Consider the following 22746-nt stretch of genomic DNA (forward strand, 5'->3'; position numbering starts at 1 on the left):
GATATGTTGGAGCAGCAGGCAGCTATATACTCTGCATTGACCCACAAGACCCTGAAGACAAATGTCAAAGACATCATCAACCTGTCTGATGATGATGTGAGAGGGGCAGAGGAGGTCCTCCAGGTGCTTAAACCCCTCAAAACTGTTACATCTCTACTGAGCACTGAAACTTCACCATCTGTGTCAATGATCCTGCCACTGAAAACAAGTATTCTACAATCCATGGCTCCAAGTGTGGAAGACAGCAGCATCACTCCAGATGTCAGGCTTTATTTCACTACCTATGTTTCAAGGAAGATGATGTGCCTTCTTATGTTGCACTTTAAGTTGTTTTTTATTAATGGTCATTGGTCCAAATTTAAAGAAAGGAGAAATGCCTCTTTATGTTGCACTGTTTTTCATTAATTATGTTAAAAGGAAGATAAAAATGCATGTCATGAATTGATTTACGTGGACCCCGACTTAAACAAGTTGAAAAACTTATTGGGGTGTTACCATTTAGTGGTCATTTGTACGGAATATGTACTGTACTGTGCAATCTGCTAATAAAAGTTTCAATAAATCAATCAATCAAAAAGTCAAGTTGATCAACAGATTGTATTATTCTCCAGTGCAATAACAGTACTGAAATGAAGGCTAAAAGGGCATTAATGGGAGCTTAAAAAAAAGTAACTAAATAGTTACTTTTCACAGTAACGCATTACTTTTTGGTGTAAGTAACTGAGTTAGTAACTGAGTTACTTTTTAAATAAAGTAACTAGTAACTGTAACTAGTTACTGGTTTTCAGTAACTAACCCAACACTGCTCACTAGTAATTCAGTGCTTGAGTTGTTTTTCCACTGAATACTTGCTCTTAGTCAATTATTTTGATGACTACTTTTTACTTTTACTTGAGTCACATTATCCTAAATTAACAACATTTTTTGGCTACTCTACCCACTTCTGACCAGATCCAAAAGAGGGACCTGCAAAGGTATGCATTCATTGTAAAGCACATTACTGCCACATACAGGACTGGAGTAGAACCAGTCCATCTGTAGTAAGCTCATTATTTTCCAGTCAAGCGTGTCAGAAGGACATTTATCCATCCATCCATTTTCTACCGCTTGTCCCTTTCAGGGTTGCGGGGCATGCTGGAGCCTATCTCAGCTGCATTCGGGTGGAAGGCGGGCTACACCCTGGACAAGTCGCCACCTCATCGCAGGGTCAACACAGATAGACAGACAACATTCACACTCACATTCACACACTAGGGCCAATTTAGTGTTGCCAATCAGCCTATCCCCAGGTGCATGTCTTTGGAGGTGGGAGGAAGCCGGAGTACCCGGAGGGAAACCACGCAGTCCCGGGGAGAACATGCAAACTCCACACAGAAAGATCCCGAGCCCAGGATCGAACCCAGGACCTTTGTAATGTGAGGCACACAAACCAACCCCTTTCCACCGTGCTGCCCGTCAGAAGGACATGTGTATTTTTTCTGCCTTATTAAGGGTCTGTATTGCTCTTGTGTGCTCTATTGTTCTCTGAACGCTAAAGGGAGCACCTCTGCAGATTACTAAGGTACGCAAAGCTGTAATTCAAACAGAAGATAGAATTCCCTCCACCTCTGTGGCAGACGTTTTAATAGCGTCTATATATTACGACGTAATGTATCGGGCTGCTACTATGTTACATATTCTGCTTCATGGGATGCAGAAAGGCTCCAGTGTGAGAGAGCCTCTTGCTGGCAAATGCATAAACTGACACGTAAATCACATTTCCATCAGAAAATCAATAGATAAAAATAGTGACTCAAATGCAGAGGTTGACTTGAGTTGGACATTATATAGTTAATGCTGAATAGTTTTCTTGTCACTTAAATATTGTCAGCTCTTGGCTCAAAGACAAGCCCTCCAAGTAACAGCTATAAAAAGTATAGGACCTATGGGGTCAGAGAAAAGGACTCCTGGCGGGTCCATGTGGCTAATCTGACGGTTCATCCGAGCGGCTAATAGAGAGCTGAAAAAAGGCTGCAGAGACCTCTAAGTTATTTATTACTGCAGCAAAGATGGGCTTCCTCAGCAAATTTGTTAAATGTTTGACTGCAGCAACATTGCGCTTTGGCCATTGCGTGCTAGTGATGTACTTTGGGCTGCATGATGAAATCAATAGTAACAATTTATTACTTCAAAGACAGATTGCTGGATTAGTTATAGGTTTCGGGGGTTAGTCAACCCACACCAGAGCTACAATTATCGTATTAACTCTTACCATCAGACACTATCGGATCTACATGCACATACCTTGTAATGGTCAAATAATTATATAATTCTATGCAAGTGAAGTGGACCAGTACGGTTTAACACAATCCATTGCAACATGGCATTTAACTTAGATTAGTATGGGATTCAAAACTATTATGAAAACATGGCGTTTTTTTAAAATCAGTTATACAGTCACTTCCATGTTATCACTGTTGACGTTCTGTGCAGGAATCTAGTTGTTTACATGTCAATACAGTAATATCAGATATTAGTCACTTAGAGTAAGTAGTTTAGTAGTACAAGTAGTAGTAAACAGAGAGTAGTAGTAGTTTAAATATATAGTTTAAATTGTTAGAAAGTGAGGTACTAGGGTTGTACAGTTTACCGGTACTAATAAAGTACAGCGGTAGTAATGAATTAAAAAAGGCATTATACTGCTTCTGACAAATACTGGAACTTTTTTTTTATTCATGGACATGACATGCCGTGATGACATTGTTGGTAATATGAACCGAGATGCATGTTTGTCAACACACACAGAGCACTTACAAGCAGAAACAGAGTAGAGACTGACTTTGACTTTGAGTTTGTGTTTATTTCGAACATGCATACATACAACATGATACATCGCAATTTCCAGTTTTTCTTTTCAACATGTTCGAAAAGGAGTAGGAAGAAGCAGAGCTTATTTAATCCTACCCCTTTTCCTTTACATAGCAGTTGGAAAAACTTTTGTTCACTTCCTGTTCTCAATTTATTCACAATATACTCCATGACTAATAGCAATAACAATAATTAGTGAAGTAAGTTATATTTCATATGGTGAGATGAATAAGATTACCTACAAAATGAATGGATGGATGAAATAAATTCAGAATGTTCATCAAGGTCCATCTTCTTTGTACTTTGTAAACATTTTAAGTTTGAAGAGTTTCTTGAAGTGGATCATATTAGACTTAGACTTAGACTTAGACAAACTTTAATGATCCACAAGGGAAATTGTTCAACACAGTAGCTCAGTTACAATGATGGAAAGTGTAAGGATGGAAAGGACAACGCAGGCTCTATCTACACCCCCATCCAGCAGTTTGGCTTTGTTGTTGAAGCCTGATGGCTTCCATGCCTTTCCACACATCACAAGTGTTGTTCCTCCTGTAGGCATCTTTCCCTTCTTGCAGCTGAACTTTAAGCTGCCACTGAATACTCCTCAACTCGTCCCGATCACTGGATCTGAAGGCTAGCTTCTTTTTATTCAGCAGCACCTTTAGCTGGCTGGTGATCCAGGGCTTGTTATGTGGGTAACAATAGACAGTTTTTGTAGGGATGATGGAGTCCTCACAGAAATTAATGTAGTCTGTGATGCAGTCTGTGATGCTGTCAATATCTGTCTCGTGAGGCTTACAGAATACTTCCCAGTCTGTAAGTCTCAAAGCAGTCCTGCAAGGCAATGCATGCCTCCTGGTTCCTCCTCTGCACTGATTTTGTTGAGACGGGCTGCCTCCTCACAGCAGGAACATATTGAGGTGTTAAAAGCACCAGATTGTGATCAGACCGTCCCAGGGGGGAAAGGGCAGTGGCTCTGTGGGCATCTTTTGAATTAGCATACAGTAGGTCCAGAGTTTTATTTTCCCGTGTTGCACAGTGCACATATTGATGGAAAGTGGGTAAAATAGAGTCCAAAGAAACATGATTAAAGTCACCCGAAATGAGAATGAGGGTTTCGGGATGTTTGGTCTGTTGCTTAGCAAAGGCACCATGAATGGTGTCACAAGCAACAGCCTCATCAGCAGAAGGAGGGACATACACTCCGATGAAGATAACAGAAGTAAACTCCCTTGGCAAATAATATGGTCGAATTCCAACAGCCAGAAGTTCAATGTCCGGCATACAAACACACTCCTTAACAGTAATATGTCCATGATTACACCACCTCTCGTTCACCAAGATGGCAATCCCGCCGCCTTTTTTCTTACCGCTCAGGAGTGTGTTTCTATCCGCCCGTGAGGTTGTGAAGCCAGGTAGAGACGCGCTGTGGTCCGGGAATTCCGCGTGTAGCCAAGTCTCCGTAAAGCACATGATGCTGCACACGGCGTACTCCTTTTGAGTTCGGACGAGCCCGAACAATTCGTCCATTTTATTCGCCAAAGACCGCACGTTCCCCATGAGGACAGAGGGAATTGCAGGCTTAAATTTCCTACTCCGTTCCCTCATCTTCATGCCGGTACGGCGTCCCCTGCACTTTTTTCGTAGTTCCACAGGAAGGTCCGGCTGAGTTCCCCATAGCGCTGGTAAGGAGAGCGCAAACAGCTCCTCGCGTGTGTAAACAAAAGGCCTGCTGCTCCGTTGATCAAAGCCAAACACAAAATGGCCCGAAACGAAAAAGAAAAGTAATGAAAACACACAAAACGCACCAAAGGCAACAGGATTATTAGTACAATTAAACAATATTAGTACATTGTTTGATTTCTTTGGTTAATCCATTCCATAATTTAATTCCACATACTGATATACTGAAGGTCTTAAGTGTTGTACATGCGTACAAATGTGTTAAATTACATTTACAGAAAAAGGAGAATGGACCTATTTTGGTTTTAAAACTAACGATAAAGGTGAAGCTATAAACACTGAAGCGCCGCTGTTGTAAAACATGGCTAGCTAGCAGCTAATGTCCGTCGACAGTGTTTTAGCTACTTCTAAATCACTATTCCTCACCTCCACGTTGTCAAATAAACTACTGTTCTTACAAATTTCTCCGCAGGATTGGTAATAGCTAAACATGCTTTACTACACACCGTAGGAGGATAGAATAGCTCACCACTAACAGGCTGCTAGCACTTCTGAATGTAAACAATTGGGTGGTTCTATACAAATATTGACTTTAACCATACCCAGTACAAGAGCCATATCTAGTCGAGTGGTCACCAAACCTTTCCAGCGCAAGATCCCTGGTCTCAGCCAAAAACCAAAGCAACCAAAGCTACCCCTGCGTCAACTATGTTCAGGGTGACACAAAAAAACCATTCATCACCTAAACTTGAATAACTTTTGAAATAACTAATCAATTATTTTTATTTTTCAGATTTACCAAGAAGAATTAATGTTCTAAAAGTTTAGAAAATTTCAACTTCGAGATGCCATGGACTACTAAACAAAAGACATTTATAGTTGAGGCCTATTTTCGGCTGAATTCTATCCACGCGGCTCAATTGCAATTCAAAGAACGGTTTGGATGTCGTGAATTTCCTGCCCACACAATGATCTACAGATGGGTCAACAAGTTCCGAACCCATGGGACTGTTAATAACCTCAATCGTAAAGATACTAACAGACAATCACACTCTGGACGACCGAAATCATCAAGGACACCACAGAACGTTGATGCAGTCAGAGACTCTGTTGTTCGCAGCCCACGCAAGTCTGTGCGTCGATGAAGTCAGGAGCTTGGAATGAACCGGTAGTCTGTGCAGAGAATTTTGATCGCAGATCTAGACCTCTATCCTTACAGGATACAGACTAAATAAAAGCTTACACCTGCCAACATGAGGAAACGAGTGATCATGTGCCAGTGGTTTTGCGATAAGATTGACGCTGCGCCAGACTTCCTTGACAATGTCTGGTTTTCGGATGAGGCACATTTTCTGCTGTCAGGTCATGTGAACTCTAATTACAACTTCTTCTGGGGTAGCACACCCCCTGAGTACTGTCTGCAAAGGCCATTACACTCTGTCAAGTGCACTGCATGGGTCGCCATCTCCAAACATGGCATGATTGGACCATTATGGTTCGAGGACGACAGCGAGCGGTTTGTGACAATCAACACCGAGCGATATGTTCAGGTGCTTGGCAAATTCTGGACAGCATTTGGTCGACAAAGAGGGGTCGTCAGGGACCTCCAGTGGTTCCAGCGGGATGGTGCCACCCCCCACACCTCAAACGAATCATTGGCATGGCTACAGCATCGTTTCCCTGACCGACTGATCAGTGGCAGGTGTGACCCGGAGTGGTCGCCGCATTCACCGGACTTGAACGCCCCAGATTTTTATCTGTGGGGATACCTTAAGGACAGTGTGTGTGGCAACAATCCCCGGACTATCCCTGATCTGAAGGCAGCAATCACAGCAGCAATAAGAGTGATCCCAAGGGAAGAATGTGGGAGGGTCATTGAGAACTTTGCCCGCTGGATCCAAATGTACTTGCAGCAACGGAGACCTCATTTAGAGCACATTTTTTAAAAGCCAGTTAAATCTAAGTAACATTTTGGAAGTTATTCGATTTTTATTGATGAACGTTTTTTTTGTGTCACCCTTGCTTAGGCCACAAATACCCCTGTGCCGCTCTTTGGGCACCGCTGCTGGAGAAGCTAACTGTTTATAGCCACTATAGTCCTACTCATACTTACCAACCCTCCCGATTTTCCCGGGAGACTCCCGAATTTCATTGCCCCTCCCGAAAATCTCCCGGGACAAACATTCTCCCGAATTTCTCCCGATTTCCACCCGGACATCAATATTGGGGGCGTGCCTTAAAGGCACTGCCTTTAACATCCTCTCTAACCTGAAACCTTCACCCCTTAACAGCTGCATGCTGTCCAGGCATCCGCTTTTCCTCCATATAAACAGCGTACCGGCCCAGTCACATAATAATGTAACGTTGGACGGATTTAACAATGATCTTTACTCGTAGATGTCAAGAAATGCTGACACGTTGTATGATCTATAAACTGGTATAGTGATAACGCGAGGCATACTTGGTCAACAGCCATACATGTCACACTGACGGTGGCCGTATAAACAACTTTAACACTGTTACTAATATGCGCCACACTGTGAACCCACACCAAACAAGAATGACAAACACATTTCGAGAAAACATCCGCACCGTAACACAACATAAACACAACAGAACAAATACCCAGAATCCTTTGCAGCACTAACTCTTCTGGGACGCTACAATAACATCTACGGCTTTTGGAGCTCAGTGCACAACTGCACACACAACAAGAAGGAGACGAAGCAGAAGAACGAAGAAGAGACATGGCGACAAAGAGTAAGAAGAAGAAAAACGCTTGCAAGTTCCAAAATGATTGGAAAAAATAATTTCATTTCATCCAGAAAAGCTCGAAGGGAAAGGGGTATGCTGCCTGCACCTCAAACCCGCGCCCCCAAACGCGCTCCCGCAACCTCTCCCCCCACCCCCATCTCCCGAATTCGGAGGTCTCAAGGTTGGCAAGTATGGTCCTAGTACCGTAGTATTTTTGTTCATGCTATGGCCACATATGGGACGCGAGTCACATGGTTCTTGTGTTACGTCAGCACCAGAAGTAGTAAAATCAGCTGTTCACCTGGCGGGTTTATTTTGTTTGATAAAAGAGGGGCTGAACAGGAAGTCCTTATTTAGCTTCCGCCCTGTTTTATTGTATATTACTGCCTTAGCACATGTCAATGTTTAGTTTTATATTCACAATAAACAACATAAAATCAGTACTTTGGAGCAACATTCACAGACTCTAGAATTTGGCTTGTTGGCTTCCCGTCGCAGGCGAGCGATGATGGTCGTGGGCTCGTGGTTGAGGGAAGAGTTGTTTGATGTTGGATGCTAGAAAATGACTGATGCATTGCAACAATCAGCCTTAATGCATTGTTACAGCTCGATGATTTTTGAGCACGCCATGCATTGTGTTTGCGATATGAGCGGCTATAGTATGTATGCGGCCGCGTTTGGGGGTGTGTGGTCGCGGTGTCAAGAGTCGCGGGATGAGAGGTTAATAAGAGAGACACAGAGGCTTGCGGGCATGTTCAGGTGTTAAAATGCTTGTATGGTGAGGCGGGGCTGGCGGACCGACAGCGAGGCGTGCATTGCCCGGGCCGACTACGAGATGGCGGCGAGGAGGCGTGGCCCGCTGTCCAACAGTGAGGCAGGGCATACCGCAGCCCGCTCCAAGATGGCGGCGAGGAGGCGTGGACGACGAGCGAGCAGCAGGGCGGGGCGCGCCGGGAGCGACGCCGCAATCGAGATGGACTGCAGGTGCGTGGATCGGGCAGCTGGGCACAATTAATTAATCTCCTTGAACTGTGTAAAAAAGTTGGAGAGCGACAAGCGGAGGCTGAGCGCGAGAGGCAGAGAGCCAGAGACAGACGTCGGCAGGCTGAAAAGCGTGCTGAAAAGCGACACGACGTGAGACTGAGGTTTGTTGAAAAATAAAAGAAATCAACCATGCTCGCAGTGATGTCTTTCCTGGGTTGTCCTGCGAACCCACCCGACAGCTTAAGACTGTCACAGCTCGCCGATGGCGGATCTGTTGGTCATTCTCCGCGGTAGGGGGTGTCACATATTAATACTTTTTTTTGTTGTTGTAATATTTTCGCGATAGACCGGTAGGGTCCCAAAGATCGCTTGGTTGGCGACCCCTGCCATTACATCACAATTTTTAATTACATCAACTTCTATTTTAGTAGTTTTTTCCCTACTAAAAGAGAAGTTTTTCAGTATATTTACTCTGCTGGTGTAGTATAGTAAGCATATATGTAGTACAACGTTTGTATATATGTAGTATATATAGTATATACTGTATGCAGTATAGTATGTATACTATACTATGGACCCTCTCAGTGGCCTTGTGGTTAGAGTGTGCGCCCTGAGACTGGAAGGTCGTGAGTTCAAACGCCGGCCGAGTCATACCAAAGACCAGTGACGTGCGGTGAGGTTCATGACTGGTGAGGCACTGACTTCATCACAGTCAGATTTACAAACATATGAACCCTAAAGAGTATCCTATTCACCATTTGATTGGCAGCAGTTAACGGGTTATGTTTAAAAGCTCATACCAGCATTCTTCCCTGCTTGGCACTCAGCATCAAGGGTTGGAATTGGGGGTTAAATCACCAAAAATGATTCCCGGGCGCGGCGCCGCTGCTGCCCACTGCTCCCCTCACCTCCCAGGGGGTGAACAAGGGATGGGTCAAATGCAGAGGACAAATGTCATTACACCTAGTGTGTGTGACAATCATTGGTACTTTAACTTAACTTTAACTTTACACATACAAACTGTAGCACACAAAAAAGCACATTTAATTAAAAAAACGTTATTATGGTCTTACCTTTACTCATAAGTGTGGGAACAGTGGTGTTCGTGTTGGAGGAGTTGTGAATGAATGAAATATGAAATCCGTGCTGCAGTCTGCAGGTGTACCTAATGTTGTGGCCCTGCGGTCGTTCGCGGCTCCTCCAACGCGAGCATTGTTGTTTTCTCACTTTTTGGCTTTTTGTTGAGTGACTTTTTTGAGTGGGTTCGGTCTTGCACGTGGAGGGTTTGGGTGTGGGCTTTGGTTGGTGTGGCGCTCCCGTCGGGGGGTGCATTAACCGGTACAAGGAGGCGGGATTAATGCGAGCCTCAGCCAGTGCGTCTTCGCAGCCGTTTTATGATCGCTCAGCACAAGAAATACTTACACACATACAGTTGTTGACAAAATACATTGTACATTATAAACCTCAGCTAACTAAACTATGGAAATGTATAATATAGTTCATATAGCAATACGGTCTCACTGCACAGCAGGCAAACAGTTAGCCGAGTCATTGCGCAATCCATGTTGAGACACAACGCAGTGACGTGCCTCAACTGGCTGCTGATCACCGCACCGTCTCTTCTCAGTATTTGAACGGCAAATGTGAAAATTCAGCGATTTTGAATAAAAATAATCTAAAACTGGTGAAGTTAAATGGAAAATAACTTTATAGTATAATCACAGGATACATATAACAATTTAATTATTTTTTTTTCTTTTTACATTTTTTTTCTTTCCATGATGCCAGGTGAGGCCCCGCCTCACCTGCCTCCAGTGACTGCACGTCACTGCCAAAGACTATAAAAATGGGAACCATTACCTCCCTGCTTGGCACTCAGCATCAATGGTTGGAATTGGGGTTTAAATCACCAAAATGATTTCCGAGCGCGGCCACCGCTGCTGCTCACTGCTCCCCTCACCTACCGTGTGGTCCCCTTTATTTTGAAAAGTATCATAAAGTATCAAAATGCATTTTGGTACCGGTACCAAAACATTGGTATCGGGAACACATTATGAAGGAATACATTTAAAAAATGCGCACTTAGACCTGCAGTGTAAACCTAGCGTAAAAAAATGTTTAGTTAGCTATTGAAGTTTTCCATCCATCCATCCATCTTCTTCCGCTTATCCGAGGTCAGGTCACGGGGGCAGAAGCCTAAGCATGGAAGCCCAGACTTTCCTCTTCCCAGCCACTTTGTCCAGCTCTTCCAGGGGGATCCCGAGGCGTTCCCAGGCCAGCCGGGAGAGATAGTCTTCCCAACGTGTCCTGGGTCTTCCCCGTGGCCTCCTACCGGTCGGACGTGCCCTAAACACCTCCCTAGGGAGGCGTTCGGGTGTCATCCTGACCAGATGCCCGAACCACCTCATCTGGCTCCTCTCGATGTGGAGGACCAGCGGCTTTACTTTGAGCTCCTCCCGGATGACAGAGCTTCTCACCCTATCTCTAAGGGAGAGCCCCGCCACCCGGCGGAGGAAACTCATTTCGGCCGCTTGTACCCGTGATCTTGTCCTTTCGGTCATAACCCAAAGCTCATGACCATAGGTGAGGATGGGAACGTAGATCGACCGGTAAATTATTGAAGTTTTAAATAAAGTAAATTACCAATGCAATAGATAGTAAAAGATGTAGAGCAGCAGTGTTTATGGATCTAACGAAAGCATTTGATACAATTAATCACAATATTTCAATCAAAAAATTAGAACGGTATGGCATCAGAGGGTTGGTCTTGAACTGAATTAGAAGTTACTTTACCAACAGGAAACAATACATGAAGCTAGGCGAACACACATCTACAACGTTAAACATATCCTGTGGTGTACCTCAGGGATCAATACTCGGACCAAAATTGTTCAATCTTTATATAAATTACATTTGTAAAGTTACAAAAGATTTAAAGTTAGTAATATTTGCGGACAATACAACAGTGTGTTGTTCAAACATAAGCTAATACAAATAATAACAGAAGAAATGAACAAATTAAAAAGATGGTTTGACATAAGCAAACTATTCTTGTAGTAAAACTAAAATAATGCTATTTGATAACAGAAGGTACAGTCAAACACAAATACAAATAGACAGAATATCAATTGAAACAGTAAATTAAACCAAATTTCTAGGTGTAATGATTGATGATAAAGTTAACTGGAAATCTCATATAAAAAATATACAACATAAGGTAGCAAAAAACACGTCAATCATGAATAAAGCTAAACATGCATTGGACCAAAAATCACTCCATATTCTCTAATGCTCGCTAGTGTTACCATATCTGAGTTATTGTGCAGAAATATAGGGAAATAACCACCGTGTTACAAAAAAGATGAGTCAGAATAATACATAATGTAGGCTATAGAGAACATTCAAACCCTTTATTCATTGAATCGAAAATACTGAAATTCCACGACACAGATAATTTGCTAACAGCTAAACATTTGCACAAAGCAATCTGCTACCCAAGACTATACAACAATTCTTCTCAACAAAAAAGAAGAGAAATATAACCTTAGAGAAAACTAATTTAAAACATTTGTATGCCTGTACACTTAAGACCTTTAGTATATCAGTATGTGGAATTAAATTACGGAATGGACTAAGCAAAGAAATCAAACAATGTGCTAATATGATCCAATTTAAGAAACTCTTCAAACTTAAAGTGTTTACAAAGTACAAAGAAGAAGAAACATGATAAACATTCTGAATTTATTCCATCCATCCATTCATTTTTTAGATAATCTAATTTCTCTCACCAAATGAAATATAACTTACTTCACTAATTATTAATACTTTATTTATTTTAATGTTATTACTTATGGAGTATACTGTGAACAAATTGATAACAGGAAGTGAACAAAAGTGTTAGCAACTGCTATGTAAAGGAAAAGAGGTAGGATTAAATAAGCTCTGCTTCTTCCTACTCCTTTTCGAACATGTTGAATAGAGAAACTGGAAATTGTGATGTATCATTTTGTATGCATGCATGTTCCAAATAAACTCAAACTCAAGTTTAAGATCTGTCACACAGATGTAAAAATATGCTAACCCTTGTAACCAAAAATGCAATATGGATAACTGGAAAAATCGATTCACATCCAAATTGCAATTATTTTTTCATTATGATCCTGATTTATTTTTGTAAGCTGTTTTGTAAAAGTTTAAAAATGTATATGCCAAAAAATACATTGCAGAATCGGCTTGAAACAAGAAAAGTGCTGAATGGAATTGTAATCAAATTGAACCCCACAAAAATTATAATTTTACCTTCATGGAACTCTAGTTTTGGCGGCTAACATTATTGATGGATGTTTTTAATTGTCATTGTAAATAAAGCCAACAAAATGTAAAATACAACGAGAAAAGGGACCCATTAAAAGAATACCAAGCCAATAAATACTAAGAAATTAAGTTATATTAACACCCACACAACACACATGCATGCAAGCAAATAGTGCCTAAAAATATGGAGTGATCATAAAATAAGCCATTTCTGTATTGGAGAAAAAATTGCACAGCTGTGAGCAATTGGTGGTCAACTGGTTCTTTAATATTGCATCTTGTCTGTATGGCATTGCACTAAAAAAGGCACCAGAATTGTTGCTTTAAAAAAATAGACCAAAAAAAGCAAAGATGGCCACTAAACTAAAGTATTGTTCGGCACATTTACAGTAAATCCGCATTGACAGTACGCAACTCAGGATTAATGCAAGTTAAACAAGCTAAAACACACACGCATATACTGTTGTTTTTTCTAATATTCTGTTCTCATAGTTTTACTACTTGGGTTAATGTAGGATGCGACAGATAAAGCTAGAGAAAACAACATTTTACGCTAAAGGAGACCTATCCTGCTCACGTCAGGGTTTTTCAAATGATATAGGAGCACAGTGGGGTACCATAGTAAGTTTGTCTTAATAAATTACTCCACAAATCTGAAGTTGTCCATCCATCCATCCATTCATTTTCTACCGCTTATTCCCTTCGGGGTCGCGGGGGGGCGCTGGAGCCTATCTCAGCTACAATCGGGCGGTAGGCGGGGTACACCCTGGACAAGTCGCCACCTCATCGCAGGGCCAACACAGATAGACAGACAACATTCACACTCACATTCACACACTAGCGCCAATTTAGTGTTGCCAATCAACCTATCCCCAGGTGCATGTCTTTGGAGGTGGGAGGAATCCGGAGTACCCGGAGGGAACCCACGCAGTTACGGGGAGAACATGCAAACTCCACACAGAAAGATCCCGAGTCCGGGATTGAACCCAGGACTACTCAGGACCTTCGTATTGTGAGGCAGATGCACTAACCCCGCTTCCACCGTGCTGCCCAAATCTGAAGTTGTGTACAATGTAATTTTAAATTTTTCCCCTCATGCTTGGATTCCAGAGCCTTCTCTCCAACCATGTCTACTCTACCGTGTCCGTGGTTAAGGGTCGTCTCTAGCCCCTACCCCCTGCCACCACCCAGAGCCGCATGGAGACAGGTCCCATCAAGCGCTTACAGTATGTGCTAATGCTTATCAGCAAACAGAGGGTCAAGAATATATAGATATTGAATATACTTTGATGAATATTGAAGAAACTGGCATCCTCCATAAAGAAAAAACGTTCTATTGCGGCCCTTCTCCGGTTTAGATAAACAATTGTGAAAAATATCTGAAAAAACAATTTCTTGCTGCCATTATCAAGAAAACGCAACTAACAGCCCTGAACAGCAAGGTACTAAACACAGACTTCCTACAGTTGTGACGTAAATAATTCGGAAGTAGTCTTATGAAGTTCTTGTATACCCAACTGTTTACGAGACAGGAGCGGCATACAAATTAAAACAGGGTTCACTTAAAAACACACAGATAAGTCCACATCATGAAGAACAGAGTCCGGAAGAAGATCCCTCTTTGACTTGCTGTTGGTTTGTCGATGGACTGACTCCCACATTACCGAATACTTTAACAATTCATTAATTGAACCCACTTGACATCCATTGCAGCTAATCACCCTGGAAGGGGGTTCCCTACATCTGCAGTCCCTTCTCAAGATTTCTTCTTTTTAGTTTTTCCTTGCCTGGATGTGGGTTTGTATCAGGGGATGTTGTTGTAAGTTTGTGAAACCCTTTGAGACAATTGTGATTAAGGGCTATAAAAGTCAAGTTTGATTGATTGATTGAGGATAATTTTAAACATATACAATGCGAACAGGATCGGGCTGCTTTAACTTTCAACGTGCTCTCATTGTACATGAAAATGTGATCACTTCTTGCGTCACGTTGAGATAATCAGAGGGCTGAGCTGACAAGATAGAATGTTTGCCTGCTGCCCTCAACCTAAATGCAGAGATAAGAATATAGCTTAGCCATGCACACACACCCACCCGCATGATGAACTGTCACCTAGAAGGGTGGAGGGAGCAGGCCCATTATGTCAAAGAAGGGTTCAAATGTGCACATGTACTGTTGTAATCTCCAGCACTGGACAAATAATTAAGATGCAATTGCAGCTTGTAGACAACTTTTCTCAGGAAAGTCATTTACAGTAAGTGTTCTTCAATATTTTTCCCCCCTAGTAAGACTTACACAGCCTCCCATCTCACTCTCCTGGTGAACATTATAAATTATTTAGTTTTTCCTCACTCTTTCTAAATTGACCCCATTCATCTCCCGTGCCAACACTCACCAGGGCTGGTGGTGCTCTGCAGGCTGCCCCTCTTGCGAAAAGGAGATTTGGGCATCCCTGAACCGCTGCCACCGGAGAAAGATGCTGACATCTTGCAGACTTGGCTCTTAGGTCTGGTGGAGCAAAGCCAGAGGTGAAGCAGCTGCCACGCTGGAGCGCTGTCTCACATTGGGGCGAGGGGGTGGTGGGCGGCAAGACCCGCGCGAGGCCGTCACAGGCTCCTCTGCAGAGATGGCTCCTCCTCCTCCCAGCCAGCCGCACGTCGGGTGCAACGCTGCGCAGTGACTCGCTGAACGCAAGGATCGCCCGACTCCATCCGAGGACCATCCTCCTTTGTTACCCTGGCAACCGGAGTTTAAAGCTTCCAGCGGCTAACGTAAAGGAAACTAGCCACATGAGGAGGACACTATGGATGACACGCCACAAGTCCGGCTACAACACAGCAGCTAAGCAGAAAAGGTGAGTGACGGACAAAAGTTTTTCCACTGGTCTAAAAATAGCACATGGTCTAAAAATAGCACATAGCTACAGATAAGTGCTTTCAACAAAGGAACCAGACTACAAAAAGGCCAAAAAAAAGAAATGGTAAGCAGAAATAGAATTCACAAGCTTAGTAAATCACTAATAAATGTTCTTTTGGAAAGTTCGAAAAGCTCTCTTGACACGGACCCACCTGCTGTCAACGATTAATACAGTAGTGACAAGCAAGGTCAACAATGTAACACATGACAATCACAGTGTAGACTTGCTCTTTTTGTCTCCAACAACTTTTAAAGACTAACTTTTATTTTTTTTATTTAGCCTTTATTTAACCAGGTAAAAATCCCATTGAGATCAAGGATCTCTTTTCCAAGGGAGACCTGGCCAAGAGGGCAGCAGCAAGGTTACATTAAAAAACAGTAAACAACACATAAAACATCACATTTACAACATTAAAACTTGCTCACATGACACGTGTGCATACAGACAAGGTAGACTGCAATCCTTTCACAGAAGCTTTAAACTCATTCAATGTGACAAGGGTTTGAAGTTTAATATTCGATTGTAGGTTATTCCAAGCCTTTGGTGCTGAAAACCTAAATGCTTTCTTGTCCAGTTCAGTTTTTACTTTGGGCACAACAAATTGCAGAACATTCATTGAACGAAGATTGTGACTTCCTTGTTTCTTTGTTAAAAGACAAGACAGATAAGATGGAGTGATACCCAGAATGGTTTTGTAGATAAAAACATACCAATGATTGAGGCGTCGAGCACATAAATATGTCCAGTTAACCATTGAGTATAATATGCCTAACTAACCTAACAAAGATACACATCAAACATGCACCACTCATCATAATAACTATGATATTTCTGAATCTAAGTCTGTGAGCGTCAACTGATGAAGCCTGCTTAGATGAGAGGTGAAACATCTTCTCAGACAAACTGAACTGTCCAGTTGCGATCAATTGAATGCCCTGAGAATACGATGACCTGGATTAATGAGAACATCCATAGGCAATCTTTATTATTATTATTACAACAGATTAGGCTTGTTCTTAGGGGGTAAACACATGTAAAAACGTGTATTTGCCAAAGTGACTTGCTTTAACAGGCACACAAACAAGAAGCAATACCAAGATCACCTCCTGGTGGTGAGAATGACTTACACAGCCGTGCATGGGACCATAGTGGAAGCTCTTTTAACGACTGATGGCAAGATCTGCTTGCTACTGGATGTCCTTATTATATTTTTAAAAACAAAAATTAAGTCAGTGACATGGCTTTATATAATAAGAAAGTAATTTTGCTCCCTTATAACCACCCCCTTCTGTACATACACATGGTGCATACATTTATATATATAATATATACATTAAATACTTCTTGTGTCCCCTCAGGGAATTTAAGGTTCCAGTAGCAGCAAAATTTTATAAATTATACAAGACAGTAATAATAGCAATGGAATAAAACTCGGGAAAAAAAAGGGTCGGAATAAAAATAGCTGTGAAAATAATAAGAAAAATATACAACCCAAAAAAACTAATGATTGCACAATCCATCCATCCATTTTCTACCGCTTATTCCCTTTGGGGTCGCGGGGGGTGCTGGAGCCTATCTCAGCTACAATCGGGCGGAAGGCGAGGTACACCCTGGACAAGTCGCCACCTCATCACAGGGCCAACACAGATAGACAAACAACATTCACACTCACATTCACACTCTAGGGCCAATTTAGTGTTGCCAATCTATTTTAAAAATCTACATATCTATATATACAGAATATAAAAATATTTAATCAGTAATACCATCATTGATTTATCACTAACATAGAAATTATTTTACATAAAAAGAAACTACTTCTGATGCTAAAGAAAGCCACCTACAAATTTTACAACATTAAAAAAACCCTAACAATTATTACTATAGCCATTCTAATGGAAACACGACTAACGAGGGACAAAACGATGTTCCTTACCGAGGTGAACATGCTGAGTTACAACAAAGTTGAACGTAAAAAAGGAAAACATTTAAATGTCTGCAGCCTTTTAAAGAAAATGTGACCAACTACTTCGCAAGAATGCGATATGAACCAAAGTCTATGTCAAACACAGCTCGAGGATACCTTGTAACAGGACGTGCACTGATAGATGTTACTTATTTCCTTCTTCCTGCTGCGGTTTTGGACAAGCTTTGTGTCGGCCCGGCCTCTAGCCGAAAATTAGATCACTCTGCATGTTACATACACTTGGGGTCCAATCGTCATCAACCGACCATCCACGGGAATTATCAGTCACTTGTAAACAGAGAGACTGTGGTAAGACTGACGGTGAGCATTTACTCAAAGTTAACATGAGTGAAATTACTTATAGTAGACATAAAAGTGGAGCAGCAAAGTGCAAGGAAAAACAAAAAAGAGAACAAGGAAAAGCCAAAAAAACTGGGCACAAATTTTGTTGATCAGATTCAGGACCACCAAATGCTCCAATACTGCCAACATCAGGAAGCCACATTTTCAGGTAACAATTAAATTCTAACAACTACTGTACTACACTATAACAGGTTTCCGCGGGGCATTAAAGAGCATTAAAAGTCATTACATGGATTTTGCGAAAATTAAGGCCTTGAATGGCATTAAAATCAATATCCAGAGGTATTTAAAAATGTATTCAGTTGTAGAACTAGGTCGATAGTAGTAAGTCAATCAATCAATCATTGCGACGTCTGTTTGTGTGTTTCTTTTCTTAGGCTGCGACTTTCAAAGTGGATACAAGAGGTCTTGTAAGGTCCAGTCCGAAAGCGTGAAAAGCGCTGCCTCAGTACGGCAAAAGGAAACGGCTGTGGGGGCCCAAACTTTGGTCACTGTAGGTGTGTAATCCTTAACAGTGACACCATGTCATGTCAATGAGGAAGTTGAACTTGTTTCATACACGACTACTTTTTTTCAGCTTTGTCCAGTTCAACACACATGAGCTAACTTGGCTTACCGTACTTTAGCAGATCTGGTGACGCACCTCAAGTGACCTCCGGTGGCTTAGGATGGACAAACGAGTCAATTCTCACAACTCTTTTATTCACTGAAATTCCCACGGTAAATGAGTTAGATTTCCTTCAGCTGCCTGACACTTTATACATAACTGGCTATTTACTGTACCCATTTTAAACAACTGATCGTAAAATACAAACTATTCAAGATGTGAATTGACTCAGCTTATTTTTAATGCATCTAAGGATGCAAATATCATTCTATGATGTGTTTTCTTCTAATATGTTTACATCAGTCATCCATTTCCAAGCACATGCATCTTTAGCATTCTTAGTATGATGTTAATTTATTATTCTATAAAACCTTTTAACTATTTTTTTAAATGTGTATCCTAATTTAAAAAGGTATCCTTTGTGGCTACTATAAGGCATGTTTTCAGAAAATATGCATTATTACAGCAAGTTTTAAAGAGATAACAATTTAAAAAAGGCTTATGGGTATATTATATTGATCAAGTAATTCTTATTTGGAGGGTTTTTGTGGGCAAAATAGAGGGACTTCCATTGACTTTACTGTTAGTATTAGAATCATAATCAGAAATACATTATTTATCCCGAGGGGAAATTAAGATTTTCAGCACAATCCCATTCAAGAGCAGACAAACATTACAGGGAAACAGGATCGCTGATGGGTCTGCCGACTTCCGACGCTCCTTACAAAAAAAGGTGAGAAACAGGTAAACGCTCGGGATGGGGGAGGGAGAGAAATCAATATATTCAGTCTAAGCCTGGGCCCCTGGAGAGAGGGTCCAGACTGAGGCTAAGGGGGAAAAAAACTCAGCGATCCTGTTCTGTTTCCCTGTAATGTTTGTCTGCTCTTGTTTGGGATTTTGTTATTGTTTATTTACAACTTAAAATGTATAAAAAAGAAAAACATATGTGTCCTTGTCTTACATAAGGATTGTGAATGATAGGCAAAATAAATAAAACATGTTAAGATCCCCTTTATTGATTTTTCTGTGCGGTGGCGTAAGTGAGAAAATAAATACATGTCGGGCAAAATGGGAAACAAAACATTTCAGCAAAAGTGGCTGGCTGGCTAACTTTTCAAAACCTGGTTAAAGCTTGTTGATGGTTAACCCCGTGAGGCATGTTTATGTTCTAAAATGATGTTAGGGTGAGCTTTATTATTTGGGTTAATGAGGCCCCGTCATGGGGCCTTGCTCCGCCACTGGAAATGGCAGTATGCCTAACGGCCACAATATTATGTATACCTGCACATGCAAATGAAATTCTTAATGCGGGTTCGACCCCTGAGCGATAGTGGTGTGAACAATTTGGTATTTCCAGGCTCCTGAACCCAAACCACCAAAGCTTACTCAGGAGAGCTCCCTTAATTAATACAAAATCATAACATTTATCATAGCTGTCCGATTGTTTCTACATAACGAAATACTGTCATGCATTTTTTATTTTAGTTATCTGAAGTACAAACCCCGTTTCCATATGAGTTGGGAAATTGTGTTAGATGTAAATATAAACGGAATACAATGATTTGCAAATCATTTTCAACCCATATTCAGTTGAATATGCTACAAAGACAACATATTTGATGTTCAAACTGATAAACATTTTTTTTTGTGCAAATAATCATTAACTTTAGAATTTGATGCCAGCAACACGTGACAAAGAAGTTGGGAAAGGTGGCAATAAATACTGATAAAGTTGAGGAATGCTCATCAAACACTTATTTGGAACATCCCACAGGTGTGCAGGCTAATTGGGAACAGGTGGGTGCCATGATTGGGTATAAAAACAGCTTCCCAAAAAATGCTCAGTCTTTCACAAGAAAGGATGGGGCGAGGTACACCCCTTTGTCCACAACTGCGTGAGCAAATAGTCAAACAGTTTAAGAACAAATTTTTTTTCTCAAAGTGCAATTGCAAGAAATGTAGGGATTTCAACATCTACGCTCCATAATATCATCAAAAGGTTCATAGAATCTGGAGAAATCACTCCACGTAAGCGGCATGGCCGGAAACCAACATTGATTGGCCGTGACCTTCGATCCCTCAGACGGACGGCACTGTATCAAAAATCGACATCAATCTCTAAAGGATATCACCACATGGGCTCAGGAACACTTCAGAAAACCACTGTCACTAAATACAGTTTGTCGCTACATCTGTAAGTGCAAGTTAAAGCTCTACTATGCAAAGCGAAAGCCATTTATCAACAACATCCAGAAACGCCGCCGGCTTCTCTGGGCCCGAGACCATCTAAGATGGACTGATGCAAAGTGGAAAAGTGTTCTGTGGTCTGACGAGTCCACATTTCAAATTGTTTTTGGAAATATTCGACATCGTGTCATCCGGACCAAAGGGGAAGCGAACCATCCAGACTGTTATCGACGCAAAGTTCAAAAGGCAGCATGTGTGATGGTATGGGGGTGCATTAGTGCCCAAGGCATGGGTAACTTACACATCTGTGAAGGCACCATTAATGCTGAAAGGTACATACAGGTTTTGGAACAACATATGCTGCCATCTAAGCGGTGTCTTTTTCATGGACGCCCCTGCTTATTTCAACAAGACAATGCCAAGCCACATTCAGCACGTGTTACAACAGCGTGGCTTCGTAAAAAAAGAGTGCGGGTACTTTCCTGGCTCGCCTGCAGTCTAGACCTGTCTCCCATCGAAAGTGTGTGGCGCATTATGAAGCGTAAAATACGACAGCGGAGACCCCGGACTGTTGAACGACTGAAACTCTACATATAACAAGAATGGGAAAGAATTCCACTTTCAAAGCTACAACAATTAGTTTCCTCAGTTCCCAATCGTTTATTGAGTGTTGTTAAAAGAAAAGGTGATGTAACACAGTGGTGAACATGCCCTTTCCCAACTACTTTGGCACGTGTTGCAGCCATGAAATTCTAAGTTAATTATTATTTGCAAAAAAAAAATAAAGTTTATGAGTTTGAACATCAAATATCTTGTCTTTGTAGTGCATTCAATTGAATATGGGTTGAAAAAGATTCGCAAATCATTGTATTCCGTTTATATTTACAAACGTACATCTAACACAAATTCCCAACTCATATGGAAACAGGGTTTGTAATACCTACCAACAGCCCTCAGCCAGACTACTTAATACACACACAAAGTGTGGTATTTGTTCACAAATATTGTAAGTTGTATGTTGTAAGTTTTGTGTACTAAATTATGTTTCCAACATTGAGCCTTGTGTAATATGTATATAAATTACTGTATGGTGTATAGATAGATAGGCTTGTTTGTGGTATACTTTGTCTCTTTAATAATTGCAGAATTCCACCCTGCACATTTATGCAGAATTGTCTTTCCTTCTTCTTCGAATTAGTATGTATTCAAATGTGTCTGTTTGTAGCAAAGTAATTTCCTGCAAAGGATCAATAAAGTATCTAAAGTTATCTGGCTGCCACCTGCCATCGTGATGGTTGTTTGATACACCAAAAAAACGTTTAGACAAACACATATTTTTTTAAAAACACCCATTTTGTTGCTAACGTGGGTTTTAAAACAATAATACCGGAAACGTGTTGACTTACCACCTGCCATATTTGCGGATGTAGCTCACCGAAGTTGACTGTCAAAATAGGGTTGCCACCTTTCAGGACTGGAAATAAGGAACACTCCACACGGTGCCACGGCGAAACTGCACGGCCGAAAGAAATTTGAGGGTTTGGCTCCCCAAAACCCTGAAATGCATAGAAACATGTGTATGAAAAAACTAAATGCTTTGATTTAATTGACATTATTTCACACGTCATATTAGCCTCTGGGCCCTGGCCCCAGGGGGTCACTTTGTGGTCAGTAAGATACTAAGGAAGGGGAAGTCAAGAAAGCATTTATCCAGCCATCCATCCATCCATTTTCTACCGCTTGTCCCTTTCGGGGTCGCAGGGGGTGCTGGAGCCTATCTCAGCTGCATTCCGGCGGAAGGCGGGGTACACCCTTGACAAGTTTCCACCTCATCACAGGGCCAACACAGATAGACAGACAACATTCACACTCACATTCACACATTAGGGCCAATTTAGTGTTGCCAATCAACCTATCAGTCATACTTAAAGTTTAAAGTGCTTTATTAGCAATGAACATTGCTAAAGTGCTGTAAATTAAACAAAGGTTTGCCGTTTAACACCCAAAAAACTAAATGAAACACTTGAACTTGTGTATACATGTTTAGATAAATTATTACGTCCATGTATCGTAACTAGCCTTAACTACTGTATGCTATACATATAAAGTGTTGTAAATTAAACA

General features: G+C 41.4%; 1 protein-coding gene across 2 annotated transcripts in view; it reads right to left on the bottom strand.

Annotated features, from left to right (window-relative positions):
• The window catches only part of ampd2a (adenosine monophosphate deaminase 2a), an 89051-nt gene that overhangs the window by 59455 nt on the left and 6850 nt on the right, over nt 1-22746 (bottom strand). For both annotated transcript variants that reach the window (XM_061932523.2, XM_061932522.2), the window contains exon 2: nt 22029-22178. In XM_061932523.2, the coding sequence (XP_061788507.1) occupies nt 22029-22038 (10 nt within the window). In that variant the 5' untranslated portion in view covers nt 22039-22178. The remainder of the gene's footprint in view (nt 1-22028; nt 22179-22746) is intronic.

Source organism: Nerophis lumbriciformis, linkage group LG38 (assembly GCF_033978685.3).
Source record: "Nerophis lumbriciformis linkage group LG38, RoL_Nlum_v2.1, whole genome shotgun sequence".
Taxonomy (NCBI): Eukaryota; Metazoa; Chordata; class Actinopteri; order Syngnathiformes; family Syngnathidae; genus Nerophis; species Nerophis lumbriciformis.